The sequence below is a fragment of the Anoplophora glabripennis genome, unplaced genomic scaffold, assembly GCF_000390285.2.
Source record: "Anoplophora glabripennis isolate ALB-LARVAE unplaced genomic scaffold, Agla_2.0 scaffold183, whole genome shotgun sequence".
NCBI classification, from domain to species: Eukaryota; Metazoa; Arthropoda; class Insecta; order Coleoptera; family Cerambycidae; genus Anoplophora; species Anoplophora glabripennis.
The window spans coordinates 572,767-597,442 of NW_019416293.1; the positions used below are offsets into that span (position 1 = coordinate 572,767).

At 31.8% G+C, this 24,676-nt stretch overlaps 2 protein-coding genes across 7 annotated transcripts in view; both read right to left on the reverse strand.

Moving 5' to 3' along the window:
• Positions 1-12,571: 12,571 nt before the first annotated feature.
• LOC108912268 (slit homolog 3 protein) lies at positions 12,572-13,623 on the reverse strand. Its single transcript, XM_018717463.1, has 2 exons — positions 13,583-13,623; positions 12,572-13,523 (listed from the first exon to the last, which is right to left on the reverse strand). Exon 2 carries the CDS (start codon positions 13,504-13,506, stop codon positions 12,646-12,648), a length of 861 nt encoding a protein of 286 aa, XP_018572979.1. The 5' UTR covers positions 13,507-13,523; positions 13,583-13,623; the 3' UTR covers positions 12,572-12,645.
• A 5,202-nt stretch (positions 13,624-18,825) lies between these two features.
• LOC108912306 (carbonic anhydrase-related protein 10) overlaps positions 18,826-24,676 on the reverse strand; it is a 121,252-nt gene continuing 115,401 nt past the window's right edge. For 5 of the 6 annotated variants that reach the window (XM_018717514.2, XM_018717511.2, XM_018717513.2 and 2 more), the window contains 2 exons: positions 21,775-21,915; positions 18,826-19,325 (listed from right to left, as the gene is read on the reverse strand). In XM_018717514.2, the coding sequence (XP_018573030.1) occupies positions 19,257-19,325; positions 21,775-21,915 (210 nt within the window). In that variant the 3' untranslated portion in view covers positions 18,826-19,256. The remainder of the gene's footprint in view (positions 19,326-21,774; positions 21,916-24,676) is intronic. The other variant, XM_018717516.2, reaches the window with a different exon arrangement.

Below are 24,676 nucleotides of genomic sequence, written 5' to 3' on the forward strand. Positions count from 1 at the left end.
TCCTTCGATCTAGCTGATTAAGTTTTAAACAGAAGTCAATTACGTACCTAGCAAAGTAGCCTTAAGGTAAGTAATAAAAGATTTTTTATAAATTTGCATTTCTAGACAGTTAAATATCGTAGACACTTTTCCTTGGTTTATCATGCTTTCTTATTTTAAGTTTACAATTTTTTCACATTATTATAATTCATCATTTGATTTAATATATGTATATTTAATGTTAACCAAAATATGTATAATAATATTCAATTATTATCGATTAGTAACTGTGATTTCGATAACATTTAACTACGTACTAGAAAAATAAAATGTTTATAACAAATAACTCGTGAAATTAATTGAAATATGTACTTAGGTAGGTACTAAAGGCTTTTATTCAATAAATACTTCCAATTTTTACGTTGTTTTACATAGTTAAGATTTGCTTATTTGCAAATAAATTTGCAAACAATGTGAAAACATTGTTTATCAGGAAATCTTCGGTTTCTATGATGTGAAGTATATACAGGTACATTTATGATTAATTTAATATCGCGTTTTATAACGCAATTCCTGTTTCCATAAGATAAGGCTCATTTTAAATAATTCATCATCGAAGAAAACTCCCACAATCGTTATTATTCCGAGTGACGCTTTGAAAATACCACGATGCTGCCTTCAAGATGTTTTATATTTATCGCGGTTCTAATAGTTCTGCTGGTATTATAATTATGGTGGATATTTCTGCTCTGTTCGTCCCACACAAATGTCGTAGCGATTCTATTTTCCTAAGAGGAAAGTGTAAGTCCGTTGTATACTAATTTTCCCGATATTTTAACTTGTAATAACTACACAGTCGTAAGGTTTAATAAGAATATTATAGATGACAAGCATACAAACTACAAGTATACAAGTTCTATAAACATATTTCATACTTGATTGTAAACTGAATAAAAAATTAAGGCAAATCTAAAATACTAACGATCGTTGCAAAGAAGAAATATATTAACATAACAGAAAAGATGTCAAAGAAGGTGATTTCTATTTAATTTTCATGAACATAATTCAATCTAAATTTAATTCACCACTAAAATGCTTGCGACTGTATCATGATTTTTTTTAAATTACAGGTAGGTATTTGCTTTTCGTAATAACTGGCTCGGCTTGGCGGATATAACATAAGTACCTACAAGATAAATTTGATAAAGTAATATGTACTTTTGTGTCCACGAAATAATACACAATGCGGACGCAATCCTGGATAGAATGTATGTATATCTACGTGGGTGAGATACGCGATCGTCTGAAACGAACTTAGGAACTTAACATGAAGATTAACGTCCATCCAAAAACCGCACACGCACAATCATTTATCAGACTTTTCAGAACGATATTTATCCTTTTCTGGTTGCTGTTGACTGCAATTAAATAAAACCAAAGTAAATTTAACTGTAAAAAATACATTTTATTGAATTTATAACATTTTTTGTTTTTTCCCACTAACAATAGCAAAAAAAAAACAGAAATTAAAAATGTACTGGACTGGAATAAAACCATAGTTCTGCATCCTTTCTCTGAAAATCCAGGGAAACTAGTTGCTAGCAGCATGCCTGTTTCTTCGAATCATATCCATCGAACAGTGCATTAACGAAAACCGTGGAAATTTATCGTCAGCAATTCGAACTTACGATTTTTTAAAATTCTAATCTGTTATGACCTCATCGTTTTGTTTAGATTTACATATATAAATGCGCGTCAATATACTCAAAGTAACATGTAGTTTTGAATGTCGAAAATGAGGTTTGAACTAGTGATCGCGATCGTAATTTGTTTTTTGTTTGTTCTTTGCAATTCGGCGCTCAATAAACCGAGGGCTAGGAATTTTACCAAAACTTACAATATAGTTTCGCCATGTCCAAATGGTGAGATGTCGCTTAGAGGAATGTGTCGAAAAGTATACAATTTTTATACAGAAAACTGACAGAATACAATGAGAGTTGTAAGTATTTTACATGCTAGCAAGATATATTTTTCAGATAATGGCATGCTTTTTATTTCAATTTTGGCAGTAATCGAACCTATCGGTATTTATAAAAAAAATATAGCGCAATTCGAGCTACACTATTTGCCTACCCTCTGTTTATCAAATTTCTTTAATATTACAAATGATTTTTGTTCGTATAAACTTATATCTACTATTTAAATTGTTGCAGATAGATCTACCGGAAGAAGGAAAGCCTAACTGCTTATCTTTACATCGCTTTGAGTTAACAACCAAAAATATATGGTTTATTTTTAAGACAACTTACTCTGTAATTTTTTATAGGTACTTGTTTGTATGCATAAAAGTAATTTTTTGTATTCGTACGTACATTCCATAATAAATATTACTATTAAATATAAATCTTATTTCTATTTCTGCTACGGACGAGTTTAGTAATAAAATCAATGAAAGAAAATTAATTCAGTGTCTATATGTATACGAGTACATATCCCTTGGATATTTCCAATAAACCATAACACATTAGATTGCTGATATAAATTTTCCATTTTGATTCAAGCGAAAAGTGTTTAACATACACGGAATTTATTACAAACAAAACATCTTATTACTGCAATATTTATTTATTTGTTTATTACATACACTTATCTTAATATTAATTTTCCACACTAATTTGCCTTATTATTAACGTAGTATAAATCAACAGCAGTGGAAATGCGAGACATTATATAAGGTTCATTAATAAATGCGATAAACCCCTTTGTTTTTTGCGATTACATTAAGAAAATAATAATTTTGAAGCAAGTCAATGTTATCGTACTGACCAGTATCTGACAGTGCAAGAATTAGTCATACTTTCAAATAAGTGTTTATTTAATTGGTAGAAAAAATTTTTAGACGTACTAACACTAATTCCTATTATTATAAAATTAAAAAAATATATTTTTTAAAAACTAAAAGGTTTTGTAGAAAAAATTGTAAAGCGCTAGGTACTAAAAGAAAGTGAGCTAGGACGAGGGCCAAGCCAATGTACATACGCCATAGTATTTTGACCGGCTGAATGTGAATCTAAAGTAATAATATAGACTTATGTTAGATAAATATAGTACCTACCTATATATAACTTAAAAAGTGTATTTGTCACAATCCATGATTCGATAATAGGTTACTCTATGCTAGTTGGTACAAAGCAATGCTTTGTGTCTGTAGGCATTGACAATTATGACACATTTTGTAGCTTTATAACTCACCCACATCAATATACTTTTTTAGAAATTCTAATTTCATACTTTTTTGTACTATTAGCATTATAATTAGTGATAGATGTATATCAGACTACGTACTAAAAATTCAGTGAAGATATAAAAATCTACCTATCTATTTGTTGCCTACCCTATTTTATTAAATTATGAAAGATTTTTCCAGAAAATAAAGAGGTATAATAGCAGTAAGGAGAAGAAAGAAATAAAAATTGTCAAAATAACTAATATAGGTACCTAATAATTATTATTATATATTAATTAATAAGTAGTTCAAATTTGTGCCGAAAAATCCACGGTTTTTAGTGAAATTCGTGTGTAAATTTGTGCACTAGTGGTAACAATTATAATAAAACGTGTTTCGTGAAGTGTTATTGAATATTTGAGTGAATATGTCCATTTTTCCAAAATTGGAAGCCAACAGGTTAACGGCGTTACGAGAACGAACGACAAAAACCGATCTCTGCACTTATCACGCCATCAAGTTGATGTAAGTACCAACTTCTCATATCCACATTTTATTGTTAACATACAAATATCAACTATTTACCTACAGCGTTGTTAAATATTTTCACACAACACTAGTATAATAACACTACTGCTAACAACTAGACAATATTTTATGAAACATGTAGTGAATATTCATATAAATAGTCAAAACTAGCATTCTATCGGGCGGTCTTTTTTTAAAAATGGAATATCTGGACAATAATGTTATTGCAACGAAATTGTACAATCATATTTTACGTTTCTTTTTTAATTTAATTTCATTTCGAATTAAAAGCATACCTACGTTTTAAAAGATTTGTATGAACGGAGTTGCCACGCCACTCAAACTAATAAGCTTTTTGTTGCACTCAGTTGACAACAGTAATGTTGCGTATTATTTAGAAGATTGTAAATGTAATACCTATAATAGTGACATGTTATATTACATAATAGTATTAAGGCCGATTGTAGATTGCTGAGTATTGGGTACCTACATGAAATATTTTTGTTTTTAAAAGTATTTTACTGCCGGTTAATAGAATTTATGTCGTTCATTCGCACATAGTAAATTTAAAATAATTGTAAAATATGTATTACATGCGTCAATATGGATTTAATTCTCCTTTTTTATTTATATTATTGACTAAAACTAGCATGTCATTCTTTCCGAATTAAATTTTCTAGGCAGCAAAAGAGTCATTAAAACAACGGATATTTCACAGTTAGCGAATATTTTAAAAAATAAATAAACTTTCAACATAATAGTTAATTAAATATTACAAACATTTCTTTAGGTTATTCATACTCCCAATCTTACATAATTTTTTTTACTAAAATACTTGGCCATTTATACAAAAATACAAACTTTCACAAGAACGATTTTTGAAATTATACCTTTTTGAAATATATATTCACGAATTAGGTACTTACTGTGGGTACCTACCTACAAATAAAAATTGGAAAAAACCATATATTTTATTAAATTATTGAATAATATTGTTCATCACACCCGCACACCCACTCTGTTTTTGTGTATACATTATTGTTAAATTGTCCTTTATAACTTTTACTTCGGCGTGTTCCAATAACTTCAGTATTTAATTGTGGTGTTGGCATACCAAATTCCTTTATTTTTAGTTTATTCTCATAAGACAGAGAACCAAATAAAGTTTTTTGTAAAAACGAAACACTTCATTTTAATAACTATAATATCGGTAGACGCCTAAACGAAAATATTCACACGTACCGCTCGCAGAAATAAACTATCACACATCGCGTACCAATTGTTACTGTATTTACACTGCAGCAGTGGCTGTCACTGTTGCAGCCACAACAGCACAGCTTCAGCTCCCCCCCCAACTGTCTTGGTGAGAACGGTTAGCGTCGATTTCGTCGCTCAGCGTTTATGCCCCGCCTTCCAACGGAAAAGACAGCTATGGCGTTCGTTCAGGTGAGTAACGGCAACGGGTAGTGAGAATTGCAATCGGAGGCGTGGGTATAATTTCGTTGATTTATTTTTATTTTATATAATAATGAAAATGAAGATCCTTATTTGGACAATTGCAAATACCAAACGATAACTTTGTTGAGCTCATTTGTAACACAAAAGATATTTCAAGATAATTTTGAACGGTTATCCACAAANTCAAAGCTCATAAGATTTTAAAACATCTCTACCGCTCCCAGAAATAAACTATCACACATCGCGTACCAATTGTTACTGCATTTACACTGCAGCAGTGGCTGTCACTGTTGCAGCCACAACAGCACAGCTTTAGCTCCCCCCCCAACTGTCTTGGTGAGAACGGTTAGCGTCGATTTCGTCGCTCAGCGTTTATGCCCCGCCTTCCAACGGAAAAGACAGCTATGGCGTTCGTTCAGGTGAGTAACGGCAACGGGTAGTGAGAATTGCAATCGGAGGCGTGGGTATAATTTCGTTGATTTATTTTTATTTTATATAATAATGAAAATGAAGATCCTTATTTGGACAATTGCAAATACCAAACGATAACTTTGTTGAGCTCATTTGTAACACAAAAGATATTTCAAGATAATTTTGAACGGTTATCCACAAAAAATAACTTTTGTAGCACATTTCTTGAATTAATTAAAAGACTAACTTTTAGTCATCCGTGTCATTCATTTCCGAAAGAATTTGTACTTAGGTTATACAGGGTGTTTCTTAATAACGTGCTAATATTTAAGGAGGTTATTCTTGGGTCTATTTTAAGAAAAAAACTCCATATGAATATATGTCCTAAAAGTCTTAACTTTTGAACTACAGGGTGCTAAAGTTTTATGAAAAAACATTTTTTTATTATAACTGGTATTACCTACCCTACATATTTTTTCAAATTTGGTACATGCCTTCTGTTTATCAAGATGCATTTTTTGATGTACAAAACAATTTTATTATTTTTGCCAGTGGCGTCTGTACAGGTTTTGTATTGAATATTTCTGAAGAAAAATATGTTACGCCACTGCTTTTTCTTTAAGTAAAAATCATTTTTGAAATCCTCATTCCTTTCCGAGCAAATGTGGTATCTTGAATTTTTTCGTTTGACGTACGGTTTTCGCATAAAAAAATTGAATTCATTCATTTGCATGTTATTTACGAGAAAAAAAAATGTAATTTTGAACAATAATTTATTTATTTAAGATAAATAACTTTTAAACATTGAAATTATGAAATTACAGTAATCTGCATACATTTTGGATTGGTAAAAGAAAATTACCCTGGCGTGACATTTTTCTTCAAAAATATTCAATACAAAACCTGTACAGACGCCACTGGCAAAAATAATAAAATTTTTTGTACATCAGATAATGCATATCGATGAATAGTAGGCGTGTACCAAATTTGAAAAAATACCTAGGGTAATACCAGTTATCACAAAAAAAAAGTTTTTTCATAAAACTTTAGCACCCTGTAGTTCAAAGGTTAAGGCTTTTAGGACATATGTTCATATGAAGTTTTTTTCTTAAAATGGACCCAATGGGGTCTATGGTCAAAAATTGTTTAAACTATTTTTTTTAAACAAATTCGTAATTTTCGATTTATTCGCTCGAAATACATGTTTATAGGATTTTTGGGGTATCATGAACAAACAAGTTCTATGCAACATTTCTCTAAAATCTACCGTTTTCGAGATATTAACGATTTTTTGTTCGAAAAAAACGCGATTTTAACCATTTTCTTCTCTGAGACCCTGTATAATTGCCTGAAACGAGACTTTTTCCTGCATATTTTGTATTTCATTTAAAATAAATTTTAAATAAAAGTTGATTGAAATCTTGTAAGCGTTCGAGTGAAAATCAGATGTTTATATTTAATTTAAAACTGTCTGCCATTATTTTCCGTTTTGTAAGTTGGGCAGAACGGCCCTTAAAAAAGCGTCAAGATAAATAGCCGGCCCTCCACTAAATAACCGAACGAGCCGACGATGGCATACATAAGGTAGATTTCCATCATAATTTAGGATTACAGTCATTCCAACATTATTTACTGCAGGAAAATTTTAAATGTCACACAGATGTTGCTTTTCATCTCTCATCTCCCGGCAAAAATAGTAAAAATTTTATAGCTGTCCGAACCTGTAACGAATGGCTATCATTTGTAGGTGTTTACCAAGAGGGGTATTTTTGTTTCTTTTTTTATATAATAATCCGACAAAACAATTGTGTTTTTACAGATATGTTTGTACAAGGAAAATACGTAAGGTTAATGATTATTACCAATTTAAAATATAATTATTTCTTTTATCGCTGATAAATTGCAAAAATATTTATTTTGTGCCGCAGTAAAATAAATATCTCATTTCTTTTATCGGTAATGTTATGCGTTCACGCAAAGTTAATAACAAAATAATATCCGATAACGCGAGGAGAGATGTGTATTATTTCATTTTAAACCCGACGAAATATCACTATCGAAAATTTATTTATTCTGAAAATTTTTATTGCAAAATTTACATTAAAAACATGTACAGGGCGACTAAGAACTAATGGTTGGTAGCCATTATAGAAAAAAGGAAGGACCAAATAGGAAACTGTAAGCGGGGACCTTTCTGGTAGGATTTGACTTAGAAAACCTCATTGAAATTCCTAATTTCACAATTTTTTTACATCAGATCTCTTCTAAAAAAATATATGGTGATGATGATATATGATGATAATATGATGATTTATATCTTTTGGGAGAGACATATCGAAATTTTATTCTAATGAAAATGTCGAGGAAAAATATAATTTTTCTGACTTTAAAAAATATGTACCTAGGAAACAGGGAAAAATCATTTCCATTACCTCATAATCCTTACTTTTAAGTCAAATACTTATATCATCATGGCATAAAAATCCCCATTTCCGTTTTACTGTAATGACCAACCAAGGGCACCAGGTAATCCCGGACTTCAGGAGATCGGAAAAGTAAAATATGTTTTATTCTTTAATTATCTTATTCTGTACCTACGAAATTGGTTGTACACAAATGGGAAATCGAAAAATGGGATGTAATCGAAAACGTATTTTCGATTACATCCATTATTATATTGACTTAGTCCCTTATTTTTTTGACAAACTTTAGTTTGTACTGCAAAAATCGCCCTTATATATTCTTATGTATGTCTTTCTACACACGAATTTTTGAATCGGTCACATTGTTGTCTAGTGCTGATACAGAAGTAGTGTCAGCGCGAGATTCTGTACACGACATAAAGAAATAATTTAAAATAATTTGTTGCTTTTCGGTGCGGGTCGAATTTTAAGAAGCGTAAAACACAATTGCCTGTAAATCAAAACTCTACATCCTTATCTTAGCACCTTGTCGGTCTTTACCAAGACGAAGAGCCCTATTTGAATTTTAAAATACTGTTTCTCGTCTCACTTGTTTATGGCCATTAGATTGCGAAATTTATTTAAGATTTGTAGCGGGTTTCGTCCGATTACATCGTTTGCCGCCAAGATATATTTATGGAACACGATATGCACATTAAATATGCAACCTATTATACACCTCCAGACATTTCAATGTATCGGTGACAATGGAAACTTTTTCTTTAATATTGTTTTGTGAATACAGTCGCCGCTTCGACAGATTGAAATTTCAGAATTCTTTGGAATATTTCGATAAATGTTTTCAACTAACAATTCTCGACGCTACCTGGTAGGGAATACTAGAATTAGACGAAACTAGTAATAGGTATATTGTTTACAAAGTTTATATCGTTTTAGGTTGTCAAGAGATTTTTATTGTTTTTTTGTGGGAAATTTATGAATTGTGAGTTAATAAATTATTGATTTCGTTTTTTTTTTTGGAAATAAGCGACAACTCATTTGTTGTGGCACTCTCCTCAAGATGGTGGTAATTCAATTTTCCAGTTGGCTCTACTATGTATGTAAGAATAAGGTGAAAATAGCTATTTTTATATACCCCTGATGATATCAATTTGTGAACAGGTTAGGGACAATTGCCATACATCCTACTAATCCAAAATCCACAACAGCGTGCTGTCCTAACACATATTGCAAATAAATCACTGATATTGGCCGTAGCGTCCGTTAGTATATATGTACCTACCTATATTTTAATTTCCTGTATTGTGATCCTATTATATTCCGTATATATTCGGATATGACGTCAAAGTTCGATTGATTTCGTCCACCAGTCATTTCCGGTTGAATCGCGACGTTACGCTGTCCAAAACCAATTTCGAACTTGTCTCATTCTATTCGTAAATACATATACTTGTTCTATTCATCGACTGTTTCAATCAATTTAAGTACTATTAGCTCGCAAATGTCTGCACTGAAAGGCCGACAAATGGGCCCATGTACGGGTCCTTCTCAAATTCTTCAAACTCTCTAGCCTGCACTTGTAGAAATTATGTACTAACATCTTGTATTAGAAAAATATTAAATGAATCCAAGCAATATGTTTTCTTCTGACAAAAAGTAGCTTCTACCAATATATCGGTAGCCAATATATCGGTAGCCACAATTGTTTTTAAAAATTTGAAACGATTTAAAAAAAAATATTTCACATCAATCAAATTTAATTATTTTAAAACAAATTGACCCCAGAACTGACCCCCGCTTAAAGTTACATCCCGTATACATCATTCGAGATATGTTAACTGTTTAAAATTAACCTCCCTAAGTATTTCTAGACCCACGAGCCGTCACTGTTAATCAAGTAGCGAGGATAGATGTAATATCGAGATTATCCATTCAAACTAAACTGCTAAGAAGCATTATATTGTACCGTGTTTATAATTTCTACCCTTCTGCCCTTAGGTAGTTTTATTGTGTTCGTGGGAGAACATTCTATTTGAGCTTACAAACAGAGGCAGGCAATGCGATGTTAAGCTAAGCATATAAATATAGTTAATGTTGTGTATTTAGTAATTTATACCAGTCTGCAATATTAGTTTGCCTTGCACTTAATGAAATCAACACTTCACAGCTAAGCAACAAATGAACAAGGTAATTCTATAGTTTACGTACTTCATTAGGGAGGTCTATTTGCCGATGTAAATATTTTGTTGATGGTAACTAACGTTGGTCAATCGATTAAGCAGATTACATTTACTTCAACCTGAGATTATACATTTGGTGGTTTATTTCGTTGGATAGTTTATATTTGCCTTAAAATTGAAATAATATCAACGTTATTTTTTTTTACAGAATAATTGTTTCCTTGTTAGACGCAGTGCCTGTCTTAAAGTCTTTTGAATAACTAACGAGCCTTTTTAATCTTGATAATTAGTTTATTGCTAATAAAGTTTTCCGAGTTGAAATCATCAAGTCGCAGCTCAAATTTCGGCCGAATGAGAACGCTTTATATAAGCCAGCTGAATGCGGTGTTTATTACAAAAGCTTTATTCGGAAGCTTTTCTTTGATTCAGGTCCATTTAACTTGGCGGCGCGGTTTTAATAACGCGATTATATTATGACTTTGGCTCTATTTCGACATGTATTCTAAAATAAAACGGACACTGTTCTAATAATTTAATTATTAAACCAGTGACGCATGGTATAGGACAAATTTGAATGTGCCACCGTGGTAGCTACAAATTGTTTATAACAATTTGTCGTTCTTTTTCCAAGGTACCTATAGACATAAAAAAATACTGACTTAAAAATGCATGCAACTATTCCTAAAATCGTGACAGGAACAAATTTTGTGACAATTCAATATTTACATTGAGATTATTTTTACAATTCTGAAATTATTCTACAACAATTATACATTTTCTCGAAATCGCTCCTGTCACAATTTTAGGAAGAACTGTGTGAATTTTTATGACAATGTTTTCGGTGTGTAAAGAAAAACTAACCATCTTCATCTACTTGATACTTTTATTTAAATTTTGGGCACTTTTTCGTATATGTATTTTGAGAATTTTTCACCAAATTGATAAGAAATATTTAATCGTATTTAAAAATTATCTTCCTTTAATTTTTTTAAATATTTATCTAAACTTATGTAAATATTTGAAAATCAATCACCAGAAATAATCAGTTGGTATGTATTTTGTTGGATCGAATAATTTTGTTAATAGAAACTTATTCGACATAACCGTAATTAGTTTTCTGTGTGTAGGAGTCTGTTCGTTTGCAGAGAGACGCCACAGGGCCATAGATAAAAATGGCCTTTCTGTGTACACCGCAGCATAATAAATGACAATATAAACAATGAGGAAAGCAAAGCACGAGATAGACCCAAGGTGGCGTGAAACATTTCCGGTGGTGAGGTGACATTAAGCATGAGTTATGACGTCAGTAAATGTAAGACGCCGGCTTAGCCGTGGTATTATAACAAGTGAGATGTCCTGCCCAAGGGCGTATATACAATACCTTTACCGCAAAGGATTACCCCGTCAGCAACTAATAGATAAACGGACAATAATTATTATAAAGTGCCTCCGGGCGACACGAGGTGGGTTTTCGTTGATGCTGCTGCGTGAAGAGATCCGCCCGATGTCTCACGAGATATGCCCCTGCAGGAAAACCTGAAACAAATCTTTGTGTAAAGGTAATGACTGAATGATAAAATACACTGAAAGATGATGCCGATTATTAAATAAATACTTTAACAGAAATGTAGGTATAAGTATTTAGTACATTTAAAATTTGAATGAAAGTTGTGACATATTGTTATTAGTCCTCCCTACCTCCATTTCATCTTATCTATTTGTCTGTTATTGTTATTAGTATCGAAATATGAACAGATTCGTTAAAAGTATGTACATCTAAGTACATCCTTTTTTCTAAAATTATTGCAAATCCTTAGTAAATCTTAGGGTACTAGGTACTTACAGTAAGTCTTCCTTCATCCGAGGAATTCTACTAGAAATTCCTTGTATACACTTTTTTCGTATTTTCACTTACACTTTCTAATATTTTTTGAGATTTATACAGGGTACCTACCCCTTCGTATCGTTTCGCATTACTAAATCATATCTATCGTTACTAACGAAAAAGTATCTAAGACATCGAAAAAGAGTTTTACTAAATAAATAATCATCTAATCTAGCGAAAAATGATCCATCGCGATGAAAAAGTGTGTAACGCACAGAAAAGAAAATAGATTCTTGTATAATTTGGAAATGTAGCATCCTTAAGGAGTAAAATTGATTTAAAAATTATGATGCCACAAAAATATTAAAAGCCTTAAAACCACTACATATTAAGTTGTAATTATTCGTAGATAATATTATATCTAACTTTTACGAACAATCATATAGGTACTCTCAAAATTGTCATAATAAAGTAAAAAATCAGTGGGACTTGACAGAAATTTAGCTTTGAGTAAAATACGTCTACGTAATAATAATACGACTAACAATGGAACATACGTATATATTATAATTATGTTATTACTAGGTACATAATAGTGGAGATCATTTTAAATTTCTATATTCTTTTACACCCGATGCCGTTGATTTGGTCCTGTGATTTAGAAAACCCCTTGGCGACTTCCACCCCCTTCCTCCCAAAAGCGTTTATAATCGAATTTAAATCCCGACAATTAAAGGAGTTTATGGACAATTTTACAACAGCAAGAGTCCTTAAGTCACTTAAAACGTTTTGCACATTTAAGTTGCTTATGTAATTAGATTTCAGATTTAATTCTTTCAACTTACTCAACCCCGCTAAGGCACTGTTCGGTATGGCTCTAATTTGATTATCACTTAAATCAAGAACTTCCAACTTATTTAAATTATTAAAAGCGTTCGCGTCCAAGGAACTAAGTTTATTATTGTTGAGCTTTAGAGATAGTAAAGATTTTATTTTATTTACATCGGTGGGAACGGTTAGTAAATTATTAAATCCCAAATTAAGTTCTTCCAAACTCGGTAGATCGGCAAATGCGTTAGTTTCCACGTCACTTATTTCGTTCTGACCTAAATCCAAGGACTTCAGTTTTCTGCAGTTTCTAAATACCCCTTGATTTACAACTCTCAGCTCGTTGTTATACAAAATTAGTTTCTGCAACTGCTGCAGGCCGTCGAAAGCGCCTTTTTCGATGGTTTTTACGTGGTTGTTGCTTATGTGCAGAATATTCACCTCTGGCAGCAATTTAAATGACCCGGTCGGGATTTCTTCCAAATACCCACCCTCAAATTCCAACAGATGTTTGTAATCTGCTATCCTTAACGGATTGTTTTCCGTCAATTTTTCATTTCCGCAGGTCGTAAAACCCACAGTGGATCTACACCACTGACGAGACGATTTAATGGAAACAATTACGAGTAATATATTTAAAATATTCATAGTTCTTTCATTCAACCCTGCAAAAGAATGGACAAATAAATGTTAATCAAATTTGATATGAATAATTTTGTCTTACCAAGTTAGCTTAATGTTAAGCAATTAAATGAACAAGTTGTGGTATCATTTCGAAAACAAGATTACATTAATGGTGTCAAGGAAGTTATCATACATTTTATCGGTTACTTTTTATAAATGTTCATTAGTACCGGGAAGATTAATTCCAAAGGGTAGGTACTAAACAGTAATTAATTAATGTTCTATTTTATTTCCACTAATAGTTGTCGCCTTGAAGTTTTTGAAATAAATTATGCTATAAAAATCGAAAAGGAAACCTTATCTGATATGTTTTCTAACGGGAAATTAACATCCTCAACTCTGACCGTAATTAATCAATTTCACAGGAATTTATTGGCAATAGCAAGTATAAAATGGATGATTATTTAATTTCTAACGTGAATTATATGTAAGTAGAACGAGTTTTCAATTCCTCTATAAATAAAAGATGTTTAAGTTAAAAGAAGAGTAAATAAACTGGACTGGATGCCTCTACCACCGAACACTTTGAGATAAATGCCATCATATTTTCAATTTTATTTAAGTGCAGCATATACGTTTGATATATTTGTGGAAATAAAATAATAAGTTGAAAGAAAAACCGACAATGGTTTAGAACGCTCAACAGCCTGGAAATGATTTAGAAATGAAAATGCATTCATTCTATGAATTATGGCGATGTGATGTCACCACCTCAATTCTATTCAATGTATTGAATTTTATTGAATACTTCAATTTATGTATTTGACTTTTAGAAAGATTTATACTTGTGTGTAAATTATGGCTTTGGCGATCGGATCTCTACAGGACGGTCATTTAATATTAGTCAGTTGTGGGCGATGGTACGGCGCGGCGTGTATCTTTTACCCTGTCGCAAAAACGTGATGAACATTCAACCATTTGTTTTCACTTTAGGGCTAATAACGATATAAACTAGAATTCATCATCGTCACACGGGATAAATAGAAAAAGTACTTAATTTCTTTTAAAATTTGCAATTTGTCGGTGGTTGGAAATAGAAGAAAAAATAGAAGTCTTAAAAATTTCTTAATATGTATACCTATTTCAGATTTTAGATACCTATATTTCCTTAAAGTCGTTACATTCGAAGGTATTTCAGATCAAGGGCTGATTCATAAAGGCGAAGAAATCATGGCCGTAATAAAGTTTTTATGTGTCCACGTAAATCAGAGAGATCATAAGGCATACGGCGGAAATTTTCATTACCGGAATCTTTGTCCACACCTAAGAATTTCAGAACGGAATTTTGTTTATTACTAAAGTAAAACTGATGAGCTGTATTTTATTACTTTATAAAAGAAGGCATTTATCTTTCGTTATTAAGTTCATGTTGTACGAACTGTGAAAGTAAATATTACTGGTCTCTAAGATTTATTTTTTTTACACACATTTCCTTTTGCTCTGTACCATTCAAATTTGAACGTTTTCGTGGGTGGATATATTCGTTTTTCTTATTTCACTTTGAAGGTATTTGCTTCGGTGGAGACGTACAAGAAACATAACTTGAAACAAAATATTGCTGACATGTATGGCGTGTTAGAAGTTTGGCTGCCATAATTTTAAAGGCCGCAGTAAATATCAAACAAAATGAATGAATAAATAAATAAATAAATATATATGTAGTTTTGTTTTGCTAGTTTTTCACCCAACTGAAAAATAATGTATAATTTCCCAATGTTGTTACTCGACTATTAATGTTACGCCTATGTAATATACAATTTTTTCGTCATTTTCGTTTAGTCTCATGCTGAAGCAATCAATGGCGGTCAATCTTCTAACTCACTTCGTATGTACCCATACATTATTAATTAAAATTAGCCAAATAAAAGCTGGCACCTAGTACGGCCCACAATTAAAAAATTCCACCACTTTTATTAAATAGTAGATTAGATATTATATTTAATTTATAACAACGTTTACTACAATAATTCTGCTAAACAATGTGGAAGTTTAAAATTGAATTATTATTATTTTTTTATACATATGAATTTTTATTCGGGTGTCCTGTAAAATTTAATACTGACAAATTTTCTATTTTACGCGAAATTTCTCGCGGATTTATACTAATTTCATCAAGTTACTTTTCAAGCCTTTTTTGTTAAAACGTTTGTAAAAAAATATCAACTGGTGGTTAAAATTAATTGGTGTTGTGATTCTTGATTTTATTTTGCAAAATTTTCGTTCAAACCTTATTTTTTTACTTAATAACCATAAACATAAAGAATAACTAGATATATTAATTGAGATATTAATAGTAGAGTTAGATCGGATACACAGTTTTATTTATTTATTAAGAACTAGACAGGTGCGTACGCTTATGAGAACATTATTTGCCACGCAATTCTTGCGAGAATATCTGAGGAAAACAGTTATTTGATTTTGTGTTCCAATTTATTATTCGATATTTATTCCTTTCAACAAAAACTGATTAACAGCTTATTTCCAACGCGGTATGATTTATTGCAAATTAATTTTTAGTAGGAATCTTGTCCGCATACAATTTATTTAAAACGGTACGTATTGCCTACGCCGTTTTTTCCAAGTTTAAGAAAATCCCATTAGGAAAGTAAATTAGCTGGCGAGTACCTTTTAAGCAATGCTAGGCGGAGGACAAGGAAATGTAATTTTCGTTCACCTGCTGGTCGGGATATTAAACCCAAGGCCGGAACGAGGAAATAAATTCAGAATTCTTTAAAAAACATTACACATCATATAAAATTCCATTCATGTTCGCCGGAACGGGTCTCACAAACGAGCTTTTGATTTCCAACCGCTAAGGGATTCAAAAAATAAACGGTTTATGCCCAGCAGGGAAATCCATCAGGGGCTGGTAATTACGGTGCATCCCCTTATTACAAAAGATTCCCTCTCTGATAATAAAACGACGGCCCCGTCCTCCGGATTCCTTTTCACCTATCAACAATCTCGTGTGTAGTCAATTTTTCCATCTACTCGTGGCAAACTTATAGCCCTCGCGGGTGAAGATCACGGCATCTGACGGTCGTAAAACAAAATAGGCTTTCTTAAGATTATAACTTTTTTTATTTTCTTTATGTTTTTGGTTTCATGCCCATAAACATTACCTTCATCAGACCTGAACTTTTAAGGCCGCCCTGGTCTACACTTTTCACATCGGAAAAAAACGACCCTTTGTCCCCTGGTGAACGCGTCTCTTAATGCGATATTTTCCGTTTTACACAACCAATAAAAGACAGTTGTGTAATTTAAAAACATGTTAATATACATATGTATGTATCCAGGGTGTTGTCAAAACAAGTAGCACAAATGGTACCGGTGAATCTACAACTAAAAAGAACACGTTTTATATCAAAATGATCTTAGTAAAATGTTCAGCCGCTCAAAGTTTCCAAAAAATATGGAATAGTGGACTATAATTTGAAAACCAAAAAAGCTATACTTAATAGGTCAAATTTTATACAAATTTTCTACCAATGCATGTGCAACTTCTCAACACTTTTTCAGAAAATTTCTGCCCCTTGGAGGCTGTTGAAATAATCATCCTCTAATTTATTTCTTGCTACAACTCTTTTGTTTGACAAAAATTGAATATTCAACAATATGTAGCAGATAGTCTGGTTTATTTTAAAACTTTTACCTCTCTCACTTATTTGCTAAAAAAAAAAAACTTTATAAACAAACCGTTTATTAACAAAATATTAGATTCATTATCATTCGTATTACAACTCGTACGATTGCACCTAACTATAAGAAATATTTAAGTAGACTGCTGTCGTGATAATTTCTTATTAAATGACATATTTTGTAGCTTTATATCTTACCCACATCAATATACTTTTTAATGAATTCAAATTTCTATTAGCATTGTTACTAATCACATGTATTATTTGAGTTTACGTATCTAGGTACTAAAAATTTAGTGATGTCAAATAGGTATAAAAATATAAAAATATGCCTATCTAATTAATTGTAACCATATTTTATTAAAATATGAAAGTTTTTTCCAGAAAAAAAAAAGAGGTAGCAGTAAAGAGAAATAAAAATTGTCAAAATAACTAATATAGGTACCTATTTCCCATATTTCCGTATGTTGGAAAATGTATTCTCATAATTATTATATATTAATTAATAAGTAGCTACCTATATTTTAAAATAAATTATTAATAAATATTCTATTTAGCAAAATATTACCTAGGTATTTAATATTTATTTCCTTTAAAATAAATATTGTTTTCTTTTCTGGACCTAAATAATTAAAACCAGTTCAAGTGAGCTATTCCACGAAATGTAACAATCACATGTGTACTGCAAAATAAACGCCTACAGCGCACGCGCATACCTCGTCCTCTTTGCATTGTCAAAGTAAGTTAGCGCGTGGGTTCTGTTTACAGTGGCGATTTATTTAAAATTTCTGCTATAAACTGAGAAAAGGCTTATTATTTTGATTGGCAACTCCGTTTAAACAAATCTTTTAAAACGTATAATTTTCATTCGAATTAAAAAACTAACTACCTACTTAAATGAAATGTTATTAAGTAGTTATAGTTACATAAAGAAATAACGTAAACATATAATAATTGTACCATTTCGTAGCAGTGACATTATTGGGTTGGATTACGGCTTATTGCATATTTAGAAGATTGTAAAATAGTAATTGGTATTGGTATCTACAATTGACTTGTAGGGATATTAAAGTTAATTTAACTAAATAGCGTTTGCTAATACATATTTGAAAATAATGTAATATAATAGTAACGTATTATAGGCATTAAATAATAATAGTATCTATACCTATAAATAAAATTTAAATGAGGAAACGCATCACTTGAGAACGGCTGAACCGATTTGGCTAATTTTTTTTAATGTTCGTAATTGTTAAAATAAGGTTTTTAGGGTAAGAAAAATTCGAAAAGTTGCCCGGAAAATTGGAAAATTCGGGAAAAACTGAAAGCGCTTTTCGATCGAACAAATTTATTGAAATTTGTACAGGACAACTGCTGTCGGGTCAGCTAGTCTGCTATATTTTGTTTCTAAAAGTTTTTTACTGCCGGTTAATATAATTTGTGACCGTTCATTAGCGCATAGCAAATTTAAAATAATTGTAAAATCTGTATAACATATGTGTCAATACGAATTTAATCCTTTATTATTTTTTTGTTATATTATCGACTAAAACTAGCATGCCATTCTTTCCGAATTAAATTTTCTAGGCAGCAAGAGAGTTTCATTAAAACAACGGATATTTCACTGTTAGCGTATATTTTTAAAAAATAAATAAACTTTCAACATATAATTAAATATTACAAACATTTCTTTAGACTATTCATACTCCTAATCTTACATAAGTAATTTTTTACTAAAATACCTTAGGATATGCAACATTTTTTTATTTTGAATCCAGGAGCATTTAGGCCTTAAATAAATTCAAAATCAATTACCCAACTAAACTGATCTCCTAATTGACTATTCTAAAATAAAAGCAGTAACACATAATTCAGTCATATTACATACATGTTGCAAAATATTGTGATATGTTTAATTTTTGTATTGTTATTATTAGCACTATAACTGTTTGGTCACTTCACTTTAACGTTAAATTGTTTAGCATCCAGGCAGCGGATCGTCCACTAATTGTTAGTTTATTTATTGATTTATTTATTCGAGTTTATTGGTGTGGCACAGGTCACTGTCTCGTTTTAGTGCTGCTTCCAACTGTTCGCCTTGTAGTAGACGTCTTTGTACATGCTCGGGCACTGCTTGCCTGCCTGAAAAGGAACACACTGTTAATCGAATAAATAAACTTTCGGCAGTGAAACCTGAGGAAAATACGAGTCGAAAAAAAAGTCGCTTGTTTCACAAAGGTGTTTTCCTAAAGTTTGAACAAAAAAATTGATTTCCGTTATTCAATCAATGACGTAAATATTTCACAAAATTATATAGAGGCCAGCATAAAATTCCCACTAAATTGAAAATATTTTTATTTGTAACTCTATAAAAACGTGTGCGGTATAATATCCGGTTTCATATGTGCTTTGACATTGCCCAGTTTATATTTCACGCACACATTTTTCCATATCTTTTTCCAACATAGGTACTCAAATTTTACTTTGTCGGTCTTTTCTTAGTGAAATAAGAACACATCAAAATGATCTTCACAATCGTGCATCGATTGGAAATATTCAAATGATCAAAACTGACTTATTTTTTGAAATTTTAGTCTTATATTTGGCAAGACAATTATTGTATATTGCATATTCATTTGATAACCGAAACAACCGAATCTGCCTATTCTTAAAAATTACCAGTACTTGACAAATTTATTATTCAGCAACGTGACATTTGATGGCAGCATTTACAATTAGAACTTGAAAATACCTATTTGGGAGATTCTCAGATACTTCCCTGGCATTTCTATTAGGTCTCTGGAATTCCCTTGTAAGTCCAGGTTTTCCTATTTTCCAAATTGATACACCCCGTTCCAGAAACAAACATACTAATCCATGATAAGTTTCGAACGGTTTGTAATGAAGCATCGGTACCGCGGCCAGTTTTTTTTTTGTTCGAAGTAACTCGATTGACTGCAGAAGAGCCGTTCAGTAAATTGATGGCACTTTAAATAATTTAATTTACCGGCTGATAGGCCCGAAATGGCACGCGGAAGCAGAGCTCGAGGGAATATCGAATCCATCGGTTTAAATTTTACATAGTTAATACATTTTTTGTTACCCGAAATAAGATTATCATAATAGGATTTCCAAGAAAAGGTTAAACGTAGGCGTCTGGGAAAGCAACGGGTGGCGGTAGTAATGCAAGTTATATTTAGGTATGTATGTATATAATATAATGGGTGTACGGCTCGATGATTTCCATATAATGTCTACCACATTTTTTTTAATAATGACTGGTTGTAATTTTTTAGATTACTTCGATTTTGGGTGTATGTGTGTGCCATCAAGCCAACCAGTATTGTCATATTTATCTGCCCGTAAAAAAATGTATTTTTTTCAAAATATTTGGAGGCTCATATCTCGCTGTGTTTCTGAAAAGATTTATACAAATTTTTTTGTTTATCCCAAGTAGTGCCCCCGTGAAGTTTGTGCGCTGCCTCATGAGTACTGTATTAAAGCTGTATTTAGAATAAACTAAATTATGTATATCTTAAATCAATGCTTCTGACATACATGCTGACGTAAATACAAGGTATCGCTCAGAAAGACACTCGTGAAGTTTCTGCGACGTAGCATAAAAGTGATATTCAAAGAAACACCGTGATTTCTCAGCATCCAGTAGGTATTCCATAAGTTGAATGTCAAAAAATTTAAAAATGTGTAGGCACTTGCTGCAAAGTATTGAAAACACTTTACATTTTATCAATAAGTATGAAAAATTGAATTTCTCTCGACTCAAAACCTTTTATAACTTTTAGGATAAAGTAACTTGGGGCTACGCCACAGCGAAGGTAATATATATGAATAATGGGTTGTTTGTTGTGGGTAATGTGAATGTTTAGACAGCTGGCTTAGGATGATTTATGATAATCTTATTGTCGAGTAACAACCGTGATTATGTTGGGCTGATATTAACAAGATGAGTTTAATATATGTAAGTACATTGTTGTTCGCTTGATGGCTTCAGTAAAACAATTCAATTACAATACCATACACCTATTATCCGACACATATTAGGTACCTATATGATATTTTTTCTTTTATATGTATGTACGAATAACTTTGATTGATAGAAAACATGATATGTAGCATGTTTAAAGGTAGACATTTATTTTATTTGCGTACATAAATTTGGAGTTATTTTTGTCCAATCTATTTTACAATTGTTATTTGCAAATTCGATTGAATAGACGATTGTATGTACGTATGTAGATATTTTGAATAATCCATCATAATGTGTCAACAGTTTCCAAGCTGTGTTGATTTAATGACCATGAACTAATAATTGAAGGATACACTTAGTTAATACAAATTGGATAACCCTATTTAGATTATTAAAATATATCTAAGGATTTCAAATATATTGTATGCCGATCATTTGAACCGCATTTGGAAGAATAGTATTAGTATAGTAAATCTTTTTTTTGTCCATACCCTTACTCTCTGACAAAGGTTTTCAGTAACTAAAAACAAAAACTAATCTATAACGGTATTTCGTAGCTACGTAGGTCGTTAATAACGTACATCTACATTAGTAAATACTTACGTCGCTTCGGTGTTTAACATTAAAGTCAATATTTGTCCGAACTGGTCGATGATGTAGCGGCTGGGGCGGTCTGAAATTGTTTCCTAGGGGCGCTTTGGGGTGTTTGGCATCCCCTTGCATCAACCTCCGCAGACCATGCATCTGCAATAACAAAAACAGGAAATTTGTTCTCTTTTCTATTAAATGCAGGATGCAATATGTCTCTCGAACACATAATATTGAGAGGGACTTTGTAAGGCATTATACAATAAATTTTATTGCCTGGTATAATTTGGAAACTTGGAAACATTTGATAAACGTAGTTATTAGGATATTTCCAGCTTATTCTGAGAAAAAAAGAAGGAAAAATATCTATCCAACTTCCAGGGGAATTGAAAGTCTTACTTTAACTTTTGCAAGAAAGCCAAACTTAGTTGTTGTTAATAACATACTTTGGTAGAAAAAAAAAGAAATACCTACGTGTGTACCTAGTGACATCACGCCTTCATAATCACATTCTATTAGCAAATGTTTTTAGTGTAATGTAAAAAAAATACACAAATATAATTCTATTTAGAATGTTTCTTGAGTTTTGTCAATTAGATCAAACCCTCTCGACATCTTCGCACTTATATAGAGTGTGATAGAACTTTGGCTGTCACAATATAGTATCTACATATCGAAATTAATTCAACGTTTTCCTATATACTTATTTGTATTTAATCTGTCTTATGCCCAAGTAGTGGCAGTGAAACTTCTGACACACTGTATAATTTTTATTTCTCTACTCAGTTTTTCGTCAATTTATAGAAAAGAAGGTAGAGATAAACCCTATTAACACTAATAAATCTGTGCATACTATCTGATGATAGACGATAAAGTTGTTGAAAGTAAACGTAGTCGCCAGTCCTAAACTGTCAAAATGTGCGGCAATAAACTCCTTAACGTGCCATGAATGCTGTGTTAATAAAATTTCATATGTAAATTATAATGATATTCCATTAGCTAATGCAAGTCGAAACCATTTTAATTATATCGCGTTCTAGTGAATATAAAGTAGGGTAATTTTAGCGCAAATATAAAGGGGTTATTAAAAAGTAAATTGACGTAGACTCGCTAGGCGGTTGACATACGTATGAATTTTGATCAGCCGCCGCCTGAAAAAATGGTTTAATATTAATCTCAGTATGGTCAAACGCTCCAAATAATTCAGTTTCAAGGAATTTTGCAAGTTCGTCTCATATCGTCTGCGCACCGCCCTCTAACGGCCAAAAATGAATTGTAAACATTGATTGTAACAAGACTCATAATCATAATCAGTTCGGAATATTATTTATGAAACACATTGTTCGAGATAATTATATACTGGGTGTAACTTAAAGGTTGGGAATAAATTAAACGGTGGATTATTTGGTTTAAAAAATAATTTTTTCGCATATGAAGTTATGCTCTACGGCAAGGGTCGGCAACTGGCGGACCGCGGTAGCTAAAATACTGGACCGCCAAAAATTTTTTGAAAGTATAAATTACTCAAATAAATTAATTAAAAAATGTTTTTTTACGTTTGAGTGCCAACCTTATCATTTTTTCTAGTATTTTACAATTGTGTGACTGTTTTAAGTTCTTAATGGTTAGTAAGCAGATTAAATTTGAGTTCAAATGAAAATTTGTAAGAAATATGAATTTTTGAAGTATCCGGACCCCACCTAAAATTACTTGCCGACCCCTGCTCTACGGGTTTTCTTTTCCAAGCTACAGGGCGCTAAAAAGTTTCAAAAAATTTAATTTTTCTCCAATAAAATTCGAACATTATAAGATAATGGAACGAAATTTTAGCCTTCGCTTAATTTGATAATCCCCTAGTTACAGGAAAAAAATTGACTTTGTAAATTACTCAGTGGCGCGCGTACGGATTGTACCATAAGGTTTTTCGAAGAAAATTGTGGTACCCCACTGGTAGAAACATCTTTTTAATATTTGTTTGTGATCTACTTTTTATTTTAAACAAGATTACCCTCTTGCGTTTTATTTCTAGGTCTTGTAATTTTTCCGTAAATAAAACTTTTGTAAATACCATTTTATCCCACTGCTAACATAGGAATATAAAAATAACAAAAGCATTATGAAGTACGCTTTGACTCAGCCACCGAATATGGTCAAATAGGCATTGAAAAAAGATTTTTGCATTGAAAAAATTAAATTTTTTGAAATTTTTTAACACCCTGTAGCTTGGAAAAGAAAACCCGTAGAGCATAATTTTATATGACATATTTATTTTTTAAAATAAAAAATCCACTGTTTAATTTATTCCCAACCTTTATGTTACACCCTGTATGTATAACCCAGTTATAGCTCCGGGCCTTTATAAATTGTCAATTGCAATGTTTTTTCAGTTAGTTTTCGTAAGAATCACCAATATCTAGGGAATTTCACTCGTAACTTTCTTGTCATTTGTCTCTCAAAATCCTCGCTCGACGGCTAAACTGAATGGCTTGATTTCATCGCTTATTTTGAATGGCGTTCTATAAATTACAAAGTATTCGAGTCCCCGGCGACATTAATAAATTAATTACCGGCTAATTTGCGTTAAATATAATGACAAAATGGCAAGCCAGGCGCGAAACAAGGCCTTAAAAACGCCACACGCGTCGCTGCCTCCGAATAAAACCCCCAAGTCGGCGGCGATATAACACAGAACGCACTCCATTTCAGCGGGTTTAAAGGCGCAAAACCATCCACTAAGGCCGACGCTGAATTCAGATTAGACGTCGTGACGGCCCACCCTGCAACATAAATCCTGTTGCGCTCCAGGAAACGGAAAGGATGTCAGACTTAGAATTACATTTATGGTTGTAAATGTGAAGTTTTCACACTGGATATGATTTGACTGCATTTTGCTCTGCACCGCCACTGCTATTTTCGA

Excerpts from the sequence above, each read along its gene's own strand:
- LOC108912268 (XM_018717463.1), bottom strand. The coding sequence starts at position 13,506 with ATGAATATTTTAAATATATTACTCGTAATTGTTTCCATTAAATCGTCT.